We start from the raw sequence: 12,317 nt of genomic DNA, 5'->3' as shown, positions 1-12,317 counted from the left end.
CATGGCAAGACTAGCTCAGTTAGAAATTGAAAGCTTACAATTCTACTTTGATAGTCAACTATAGCTTTACATGAATATAACTATTCCATACCCATAATGACATCAAAATCAATCATCCCCAACTCAACCAAATTGATCTTGGTACCTCTATGACAATCAGAGACTATGCAATTTCAATAGAGTCGTCTAGCTTTGACAAACTCACCGACAAGAGTAGAAATAGTAAAGGGTTCATTAAGTTGTTCGAGACTCATTCTGATAATCTCAGCAACATTAATCAATGATTAAATGCATAATATTCCACTTACGAGATAAATAGTAGAAACCTAAAATCTTGAATTATAACTCAAAGTCAATAGCGAATAATCAAAGTTATGATTTCTCTCAAAGTTCAAGAATAAATCAAATGACTTCTTCTCTTTCAAGTATCAAACCAGAAAACAAGAAAAACAAAATGTAAGAGAAAACCTAGGAAAAGTATGTACAGTCATTAAAAAATATCCTAAACAATGAAAACACTCTTTGGAAACTTCCAAGGACACCATCTATGGATCGTAGATGGTTTCACGGGTCGTGGACTCCTCTCGTAGAAATAAGTAAAATATTCACGGGTGGGACTTTTTTCACTCACAAGATCTATGATATGAGGAAGCTTCTATGGATCGTGGTCCTCACTCGTAGATCAAGTATCTTTTGCGCACCTATTTTATGTTACCTATGTTCACCATTTACAGTGTGAACATATTTGCCTCTCATGAGTTCCACTTGTAAATCTCAGGACTTTTTTTTACATACTTTCTGATTCTCATATATAATCTCTATTGATTAAGTAACGTTTCAAAGACACTTCGTCCATTTTTAAGCGTTCACAATTGTAAATCAGTATAAAACCCAACTAAATGAGTTGGGGTCGAGTTCCACAAGGAGCAATACGTGTTTCACATTTAATCGAGAAGTATAAATGTGGTCAAATTAGTCATACGAATAAAAATTATCGAATAAAGACATCTATCGAATCAAGGGTGACATAAATGTCAAATGGGGTGTTGGTTTTGATTAACAACTACAAACTGTCACAAACAATGTGAAATAACAATAATGAGACGAGCTCTTGGGATGTGATCGGTTATAGGATAATACAGACATATGGATAATTGTAACTATTAGTAAATAACTAGATATTAGTGAGGCTAGACTATAAGGGAGATAATTTTCTCTCGAACAATTACACCAAATGTCTTTGTGAATTTCATGTCACGCCCCAAGCCTACATCCTGGGCGGGACTGACACTCGAAGACCATGTTGGCCCCAAGAGAATCTTGTCAAGACTTACTTAACTCAGCGGAAGGCAATATGCATATTAATAAAGATCAATAGCACGTAACTAAATTGAATACTTAAATAACTGAGAATGCTTAAATGTTAAACATTCAATTTAGCCAAAAGTGGCAACCCAAGTCTTAACAATAAGAAATGATAATGAAAAGACTCAAAGGACTAACATATGATTGTCTACGAAGCTTCTCGAACAACTGAGATGGATGTTGGGACAAACCCCACAACATCCTAATGAACTAGCTAGAAAGGAATGAAAGTCGATCCTCCGAAATGCAAGGAGACTCACGGACTGACTGTGAACAGCTCACTGGATCAACGGTGTGCTGGAATTTTGATCCTAGTTAACTGCGTCTGCATCATAATACGATTCATGCCAACTGACATCAATACATTGAATGTACGAGCATGGGAGTTGGAATACTAAAACAACATACACTACAAGAAAAATGTCAATTACATGAGGATTTTCATGGGAATTAGTATAGAAATTTGCAAGAAAGTAAGTTTCTTACGAATTTTCATATTAATTCATAAGAAAATCCCCATTTAATTCACAATTTTCTTATAATGATAGGCTCGAAAGAGATTCTGAAAGAATGTTTACCTTGGATATTCTCAACTCATGAATAATTGAATGAATTCATCTCATTATAAAGAAGTTCAAAATAAGCGCAATATAAAGAAAAAGGAAAATTGTTTAAAACATGATGTCAACTCATAATCATAATATCATAAAAGACATACCATGCCCCCCCCTCAAAGTCTACTTGTGTAATGCATAAATAAAGCCTCATACCACATTCATAATAAGCAGAACCATTTGAGGAACCATGCAATTACTTTTATGGAAGTTTATTTAACCGACAACCATCAGTTAAGAGCTATAGTGAAGATACAACGATCTATATCATGCTGCCAGCGCATCCTATACCTATCAAAATGTATAGGATCTGAACTAGTAAGTGGATACACTAGTCTATGTGAATAGGATTCATCTAAAAAGTATGACCCTTTTCTACCTATGATGACTACATGCTTTATGGAGGCTGATAGTTGTTTAAACTCTTTCCCATACGCTGCTCAATACTACTTCCAAAAATAATATATTATATTAGCTCTTTCTGTTTTAAAACATACTTCTTCAAATATCGTCCGACAATTAGTACAACTTCATCAACCTATCAAGCTAAACTCGACGATCTTTGTGAATCTTGCTACTCTTCTACTTTCTCTTCTTCGTCTCTCTCTTCTCACAGCCTTAGAGTATTTTGGTAAAAGCATAAATTTATATAATTTTGATTAGACCCTAACAATCTCTCTAATAGGCTTGCTACCCGTACGATGAGGCATACACAACTTAGAACTATTTACTGAGTTTCTGGTAATTGCATCCTTCATTAACAACACAACACTGAAATTAATTGTTAGGATCGAATCCACAAACACACACACTTGATGAATGAAGAACACAAGAACTTTCGAGAGAGAGATGAGAGATCTAGAGGGAGAAGGAGAGAAACCAATATTTCGTGGTAACACCCCGTGGGTAAACTTCCACGGCGGTGGGGTATATATTAATATTTCAGAGTATGAACAGTTACAGAGAATAAATGAAGAATGAACAGTACAGCCTAAAATTTGCGTGAACATTAATATATGATAGTACATCAATTATTAATCAGGCTCCACAACCTAACAATTCTCCCACTTGGAGACTGATTCACTCATCCAAAAAATACATTCTCAAAAAAAATCTCTTCATCATCAACATCTTTACCGCACCGCAACATCTGTAGCAACAACTACAGAAGACCAACCGAGGTTTTGGATAACCACAGTTTCCCAACATCAACACATTTAGTCAACATGTCTGCCGGGTTATTTGCACCCTCTATCTTCTCCAAGCACATATCACCATCCTCCTTTGCCCTGTGAGTGAAATGGTACCGCCTTCTGATGTGCTTTGTCTTCGAATGATAGACTGGATTTTTCACCAAGTGTATGGCACTCTGGCTATCTGAGTAAAAAATCTTCTCGCTCTGCTTCTTGCCCAATTCCTCCAGATAATCTGCCAGCCATATCATCTCTTTCCGAGCTTCAACTATTTCCACATACTCAACTTCAGTAGATGAAAGAGAAACACATTTTGGAAGCCTGGACATCCAACTCACTGCTGTTCCACCTATGGTGTAAATGTACCCGGATGTACTCTTGCTCGAGTCCACATCCCCACCAAGATCAGCATCCACAAAACCCTGTAGAGTCACCTTGCCTTAGCCAAAACAAAGTGAAGCACTGGATGTACCTCTCAAATATCTCAGAAGCCACTTCACAGCTTCCCAATGCCCTTTTCCCAGCTTCGCCATGTACCTACTAACAACTCCACTGCATGTGCTATATCAGGTCTAGTGCAGACCATAACATACATCAAACTCCCAACTGCTGAAGCATATGGAACAAGTGCCATATGCTCACGCTCCTCGGCTGTCTTGGGTAACTGCTCCTTTGATAATTTAAAGTGATTTTCCAATGGAGTAGTCCTGGGTTTAGCATCATTAACCCTGAATCTGCTCAACACCTTCTCAATGTACAACTCCTGAGATAGATTTAAAGTTATAGCAAATCTATCCCGAGAAATCCTCATCCCCAAAATCTGCTTCGCTGGAGCCAAATCTTTCATCTCAAACGCTGCAGAAAACCTTGTCTTCAGATTGTTAGTCTCCCTCATGCTAGATCCTGCAATCAACATATCATCCACATACAACAGTAGAGAGACATATGAATCAGTGTATTTCTTGAAGTAACAACACGGATCCTTTTCAGCTTTGCAGAATCCACTCATGGTCATTAAGGAGTCAAACTTCTTGTACTACTGCCTTGGTGCTTGCTTTAGTCGATACAAGTTCCTGGTGAGCTTGCACACCATGTGTTCCTTGCCTGGAACCACAAATCCTTACGGTTTATGCATATAGATCTCTTTGTCTAGATCTCCATGTAAAAACGTTGTTTTTACATCCATTTGCTCTAGATGCAAATTTTCCAATGCAACAATACTCAATAGAATTCGAATAGAGGTTAACTTCATAACAGGAGAAAATATTTCAACATAATCAATACCTTTCCTTTGAGAATATCCTTTAACCACTAAATGAGCCTTGAACCTNTTGAACCTTCTTTTGCCATCTGGTTCAGTCTTGATTCTGAACACCCGCTTGTTCAGCAAAGCTCTTTTCCTTGCAGGTAACTCAGTCAACACCCATGTGTCGTTCTTCTCAAGTGACCTCATCTCATCATCCATGGCTTGCTCCCACTTGATCGAATCCTCCACATGTAGGGCCTCATCAAAAGACTCTGGTTCCCCCTCATCAGTTAGCAATAGATAGTGTAATAAAGGTGAATACCTATCTGGTGCCCTGATGGTTTTTGATGATCTCCTTAACACCTGCTCAGGTGTAACTTGCTCTACTTCAGATTCTTCAGTAGGAGTTGGTTGAGTATCTACTTCAACATCTCTGGGGTTACTCTTCTCCAACTCAACCTCAACTCCCACTTGCTTTGTAATCTCTAGAACCTTCTGCTCTTTGTCCTTGTACAGGACAGACTCATCAAATGTCACGTCACAATGTCTCAGGATCTTTCTGTTCTAGTCATCCCAAAACCTGTAACCAAACAAATCAGAACCATAGCCTATGAAGTAACACTTCAAAGCCTTGGCATCAATCTTGTCTCTCTTTTCTGGATCAACATGAACATAAGCAGTGCAACCAAAAGTCCTCAAGTGTGAGTACTTGAGTTCTTTTCCTATCCACACCTCCTCTGAAATCTTGAACACTAAAGGAACTGATGGTCCCCTGTTGATCAAGTATGCAACTGTGCTCACAGCATCCGCCCAAAGTGTTTTGGGCAGCCCACAGTGTATCCTCATACTCCTTGCACGCTCATTCAATATTCTGTTCATCCTCTCAGCAATTCCATTCTGCCTTGCCTTACCAGGAACTATTCTCATCAATCTGATTTTCTTAGTTGCACAGAATGCCTTGAACTCTGATTTGTCATACTCTCCTCCATTATCAGACCTTAGGCATTTGATTTTCAAACCGGTCTAATTCTCAACTTCAGCTTTCCACTTCTTGAAAGTTGCAAACACATCTGACTTATGCTTCAATAAGTAAACCCATACCTTCCTGCTGGAATCATCAATGAAGGTAACATAGAATCTGGATCCTCCAAGTGATGATACTGGAGATGGTCCCCAAACATCTGTATGGACCATTTCCAACTGCACTTTCTTTGGCTCTCTAGGAGTCTTTGTGAAGCTTACTCTTTATAGTTTTCCCATAACACAGATTTTTCTTTGGCTCTCATCCAACTGACCAATAGAGATCAGATTTTTCTTGAGCCCAGGAATATATCTGATATCCTCCAATGTCCACTGGTTTCCCAAGGGGGTCTTTATGCAAACATCCCCCTTTCCTTCAATTTCTAAGGCTTTATTGTCAGCAAGATATACATTTCCAAAATTTCCAAATTTGAAATTTTGGAACAACTCCTTGCTTGGAGACGAATGGAAAGATGCATCAGAATCCAAAATCCATGATTCAACCGGGCTGTCCACACTAAGGATTAGAGTATCCCCAATGTCCTCCGCTGAATTTACAGAATCATTGTCATCTCCAGATTTCTTATTCTGTTTCGTCTTTGGCTTTGTACAGCTCGTCCGAAAGTGCCCTTTTTCCCCACAGTTCCAACAAGTCACATTTGATCTGTTCGGAGATTTTCCTCGATTCTTTGATTTTGATCGACCATGTTGATTTTGGACTTTCATCTTACTTCTCCCCCTTCGGTCAACGCTGAGAGCACTGCCCTGTGAATCTCCCACATCTCGTTTGCGAATACTTTCGCTAAGAACAACATCATGGATTTCATCAAACTTTAGTTTCTCAAATCCACGGGAACTGCTTATCGCAGCAACAACAGTATCCCAAGACTCGGGCAGAGATGACATCAAAATCAACGCCTTAATTTCATCTTAAAAATTAATATCCACAGAACTGAGTTGACTCACAATCTTATTGAACTCATTTACATGATCAGTAACAGATCCATTCTCAAGCATCTGTAAATTGAAAAATCTACGCATCAAATATACCTTGTTCATCGTCGATGGTTTTTCATACATATTTGACAATGCCTTCAACAGATCGGACGTAGTCTTCTCCTTTACGATGTTGAAAGACACATTTCTTGACAAAGTCAACCAGATCAACCCTAGAGCCTGGCGATCCTTGAGCTTCCACTATTCTCCATCATGGATGCCGGCTCACCGCGGTCAACGGTTCGTGAAGATCTTTCTGGTACAGATAATCTTTGATCTGCATCTTCCAGAAACTGAAATCGGATCCATCAAACTTCTCGATTCCAAGTTTCGAACTATCCATCTTCAGTGATCGTGTTGAATCTTCTAAGCTCTGATACAAGTTGTTAGGATCGAATCCACACACACACACACTTGATGAATGAAGAACACAAGAACTTTCGAGAGAGAGAGATGAGAGACCTAGAGAGAGAAGGAGAGAAATTAATATTTTGTGGTAACACCCCGTGGGTAAACTTCCACAGCAGTGAGGCATATATTAATATTTCAGAGTATGAACAGTTACAGAGAATAAATGAAGAATGAACAGTACAACCTAATATATGACACTCTTGTTTGATGAACATTAATATATGACAGTACATCAAATGTTAATCAGGCTCCACAACCTAACATTAATCACACTCTTGTTTAATGATTCTATATTTAATGTGTACTTTTCAATTCAGTGGGAAGAGGGTAAAAGAGAACAGAAGTACAAAAACACACTATTGCAATTTTCTTTGGTAAATCTTGTGGATAGAAGACATCAATAAGTTTTAACGAAATCAAAACTCAATTTGAACGTGGTATAAATTATTCCAAAAAACTTATCGTACGTAACTAGAAACAAAATGATATTTGTTAATAACTATATGAAGTCTTACCTTAAATTTATCGAATAAAAAATGTTCCTTGACCAACCATTCCCAATCACTCTTATCTACTCCCTTCGGCACTTCTTTAAGAACATTGCACAATGATTTAGATTTCAAATTCTTGTGCAGTGATCCTCTCCAGTTATTCCAAAGTTTTCTCATATGTTGCAAAGCATTAATTCATGTCATCACTGTCAAACTTCTCCTAAAATAGAAAAAATACCAACAAAATCTATTGAATAAGGGAAAACAAGGTATCAAAGCACAGATCACCTAATAGGGAAGTAAACTAGATTCAAAATTTAATAACAACCACAATTTGTCTGTACAAAACATATAGTTTACTTACATCACTATTGTATAGTGTTTGAAATAGCGTTAAGAGTAAAATACCGACACAAGTGAGTTGACTTGAAACATGACGTGAAGGAGCAAAAGTTACTATAGTAGAATCCTCAATCCTATCTTGTTGGGAGAAGAAAATGAACTTAGCATAAATTTTAGGAGATCACTAAGCTTAACTAGTTCAATTCTATTATAGAGAAGTAAATCCACATGAATTTTACCAGGTAATGACTGTACACTTTTATTTTGTCCTATTTAATCAAAACAAGCTGTAACACAAATTCAAGGTTGGGCAAGGATAAATACATCATGATCAAAAGAGATAATAGATGAAGTTTTCTTTCTTCTGCTTGAAAAGAAAGCAAGCCACAACAGTAGCATAATTAAAATGATAGTAGCTAATGGGTGAAAGAGTAAAAAAAAAACGAGGACTTTGTAAGTGACAAGCTTTAACAATGGCTCAACAATCTGATGATTTTGGTTTTTTATTATTTAAGATGCTTCATGTATTGTAGTGGATCCACATACTTTTGAATTTGTACATGACATTTTCAAAATAGGGATGATGTTGAAACAATTAAATGCTACCATAATTTAAACTATCTCTAAGGTCTCAACATTGGCCAATGTTAGTCAATATAGACCTACTTCATGTTCTAATATGATCTACAATGTATACTAAAGTTAATGTATATTCAACTAGAAAAAAGAGATTTATACTATGGGTATCTCTATCAAACATTTAGGTCCTCAAGTAACAGTTAGTGTCATCTCAATACTCAACAAAGTACATATCAATACACTGCTATGACTGAGAAATGTCCATATTTTGCTAAGATGAAGGTTACACATTGAAATTATAACATAAATTTGAAAAACAATAATTGATAGCTTTTACCAACTGCAGGATCATATTAACTATAGCCACATTAAACTAATAACAACATCGAGAGGAGCTACAGTGGAAGAATAAACTTAAACTTTGAAAAGCCTCTTATTAGAAGGTAGTGGGAAGAGATTTAACTATCAAATAGGCTAACGAGAAAAGACAAAATGTGAGAATTTTTATCTATATATTCAAACTGAGTAACTATACTTTGTTATTAAAAGAGAAAAAATGTGAAATCAAGAGTCTCATATTTCCAACTGAAAAAACCAATAGTTTTTGAAAAGGGATTCTTGACAGGTATCAGTAAAAAGAAGATATAGATATGTTGTAATCCTTACAGTAACAACTGCCCACATGTGCTCAAGCTTATGCTCTTCGATGTCCATCCATGAATGTACCCTCAATGGACACATATTACGATCACGAACTAGCAGACCCAAGTGTCTTGTAAATGAGGTATGATTCTGCCCGACGACTCGATTTTGATAGAAAGTGACGTTTAATTTTTCTCCAGGTCTCGGTTGCAAAACATGTTACAAATATTTGTTCCCCTCACGTTCTTTTCCCTTTCTGTTTCACATGGACCTGCAAAATCTACAGTAAGGAAAATCAAACAAGAAGTCGAATCCCACTGTAGCACAAAGCGAAGAAGGAGACAAATGGAACATACTTCTAAAAAGGAATCTAAATTACTGGGATAAGGAGAGTTCTATAGGATTTGTTGGTCTCCTAACTTCAGATAAAGATCTTATTAACAGTGACGATAGCTTGAAATGGAAGGGGAAATAAGTTACTCTTAGATTCTCAGGGCCTATTGAAGCGAGGCAAGATAATGTTTTAGCTCCTTTACAAGTAACAATGCAGAAACTAATAGAAATTACATAGAAGAAAATGCATACTAGTTTCAATTCCCTCAACATCTTGTACCACTTCAACCACTTTTTTTGCTTTTCTAGATTCAAACAAACCTGCAAATCTAACTGTAGGTCAAAATGCCAAAGAAATAAATTCAGCTTACTAAAAGAAATTACACAAATAAATTAAAATAGTAGTATCACTTCTTTAATCAGGCCGAGAGACTTCAATCACTTTTTTAGCCTTGTCAAATTCAAAAAGTCCTGTAAATTTTGATTCAAGTCAATTGATATAAGTAGTTCATTCTCATTACTAACAAGAAGGATACAATGGAAATAAAATAAATCAAATGAAAGCAGTTACTAAGATAAATGTTACTAATATTGCCCTTATCTCGAATGTTCTTGTTCCTGAAAATACTAGTCAGTACAGATCTATCGCGTGTTGTATTGTGATCTATGAAGTCATCTTGTAACTAATATGTCAGAAACTAAAATATGCTGTAAATTACTTGGTGGCAGAAAATTAGTGAGCTTTTGTTCCAGGGAGATCTATGGTCCAGAATGTCTTAATATATTATGACTTATGAAGGCATTACAATAGGAAAGCCAGAATCAGGTGTTTGATGAAGATTGATCTCTGAAAAACATATGACATACTGAATTGGGAATTTTAGAGGAAGCTTAACTTGGATATGAGTTTCTAGATGGATTTGCAAAGCTAATTATGATATGTAAGACCTCCCATTTATTCTGTTATGGTGAATGGGATAGAAGGTTATTTCGATGAAAAGCGAGGAATACGATAAGGGGACCCCATGTCTTTACTCCTATATATATTGGTTGTGGAGTCCTTAAATACGGTCTTTAAGATTATGAGGGGCTTACCAGGCTTCAGATTTCATCCAAAGTGTAAAAAAATTAAGCTTACAATATTTTTATTGGAGGAACACTACTTAAGGAACTCTTTCTAATTTAAATATTATGGTTTCACAGTGGGTACTTTTCAGGTAAGAAATTTGGGCCTACCACTTTCCTATAAGAAATGAGGCAAATTGGAGCCATCAATTACTTGAAAAATTCACTCAAAGGATCAAGAATGACTATGTAAAGATGCTATCATATGCTAACATATCTATTGCAGATGGAAGCAAGGCAATATAATCTTTGACTGCTTTACAAGTAACAACAAGAAAATATTACATAAAAGAAAATACATACTAGTTTCAGTTTCCTTAGCACCTTGAGCCACTTAAAAAACTATTTTTGCTTTTCTAGATTTAAAGGGACCTGCAAATTTATGTGCAAGTTACAAAAACTAACACTTCAATTCAACACACAAAACAAATTTACACAAATAAAATAAAATACCAGTACACTTTTTTGAGCAGATCGAGTCACTCCAATCACTCTTTTTGACTTATCAAATTCAAATGCACATGCAAATTTTGATGGAAGTCAACTAAAATAAGAAGTTCATGCCCATTATTAATAACAGAAAGAATACAAAGGAGATTAAGTACATAAAATTAAGCAAAATCTTTTGATCAAATATATTAATCGGACTAACTCTTTTGCAAATTATCACTTCTTTGAGCATCGCGAGTAACTTCTGCTTCTTGAAAGAGGGTGTCATTGTCTTCCATTGAATAAAAAAATTAGGAGGCACGGGGATACTAGTCTTTCCTGCCTTGTTTCGACTAGAAGTTGTTGTAGTGCTTCTATTTTTGCCAATCAGAGTTGGTTTTTAAACATTAATCCCTAAGCTTTGTCCTCGAGCCCTTGCATCACTGGTCAAATTATGTTGATTAATTTCAACTCCTTGACGAGCATTGTCTTCCTTTTCTTCAAAATTAGGATGTACATGGAAACTATTGTCTTCTAGATTAATCGACTTAGAAGTTGTGACATCGTAACTTCTATTTTTGGCAATCGAAGTCCTTTGTTCAGCATTAACTCTTGTAGTACTCATTAATTTAAAACTATGACCTAATTCCTTTGCTAAGGCACCAGGCTGAATGAGTCCATGCTTGGGAAATTTTAAAGCTTGTCCCATTTCATACTTCAGAGTTTTTGAGGGATTCATGTCAACCTAATACAAAATAATAATAAGGATAATAATAATAATAAAATAAAACAACCAAAGATCATATAGGTAAGGAAGTTTTCATAAGATGAAATGTGAACTAAAAACGCATTCAGAAAAAGACACATGTACAACACAGGTTCCTCACATGAACCATCACTACTTTAGTAAAATCAAGGTAATACTAAAGTTCAAGATCATTAAACAATTTTTCACAGAAAATACTGTAAAGAATCATTACCATATAAAATTAATGAAGTAAAAGCAAACATGATAAATCTTAAAACCTTAATGAGTTCTTTTTCTTTTCATTTGAGTAGAGTTATCTAACTCTTCTAGGTCATCATATTTTTTTCCAATATATCAAATGAATCACGCGGTTGAAGATTTTGCACTATATGTGTAACGACCTGTTTAGTCGTTTTAAGCAGCAGATTTTATTTCTGGAAAAACTGTCTGAGTCGACGGAACACACGACGGACCGTCATGGGCACGACGGGCCGTCGAGGGGGTCTCGTTCCAAAACACTTAGAATTCTGAAATTTGGGTACTGAAATCGACTCTCTGAATTTCGTGACGACATGGCAGGACGGACCGTCGTGGAACGACGGACCGTCACAGACTCTTCAAGGAAATTGAGTCTCTGAACTCTGTGACGGAGCAGCAGGACGGACCGTCGCAGGCACGACGGCCCGCCACAGACTGCGTAATCCCAGAATGGGTCGGATTTCTGTTAGTTATTTAAGGGGCGTTTTTGACTATTCCTGCTTTAATTATAAAGTTAGAGGGTTA

At 36.4% G+C, this 12,317-nt stretch overlaps 1 protein-coding gene across 6 annotated transcripts in view; it reads right to left on the bottom strand.

Moving 5' to 3' along the window:
* Positions 1-1,382: 1,382 nt before the first annotated feature.
* The window catches only part of LOC107001438, a 39,314-nt gene continuing 28,379 nt past the window's right edge, over positions 1,383-12,317 (bottom strand). For 2 of the 6 annotated variants that reach the window (XR_003574714.1, XR_003574713.1), the window contains exons 3-9: positions 10,811-11,531; positions 10,661-10,729; positions 9,644-9,703; positions 9,485-9,553; positions 8,924-9,179; positions 7,361-7,556; positions 1,383-1,690 (exon numbers count right to left, since the gene is read on the bottom strand). Coding sequence is in view for 1 of the 6 variants with exons in the window: in XM_027912231.1 (XP_027768032.1) it covers positions 11,187-11,531 (345 nt within the window). In the remaining 5 variants the exon portion in view is untranslated. The other 4 variants (XR_003574715.1, XR_003574716.1, XR_003574717.1 and 1 more) reach the window with 4 other exon arrangements.

This window comes from Solanum pennellii, chromosome 10, assembly GCF_001406875.1.
Source record: "Solanum pennellii chromosome 10, SPENNV200".
In the NCBI taxonomy this organism is placed as follows: Eukaryota; Viridiplantae; Streptophyta; class Magnoliopsida; order Solanales; family Solanaceae; genus Solanum; species Solanum pennellii.
This window is presented reverse-complemented; position numbering and strand designations above follow the sequence as displayed.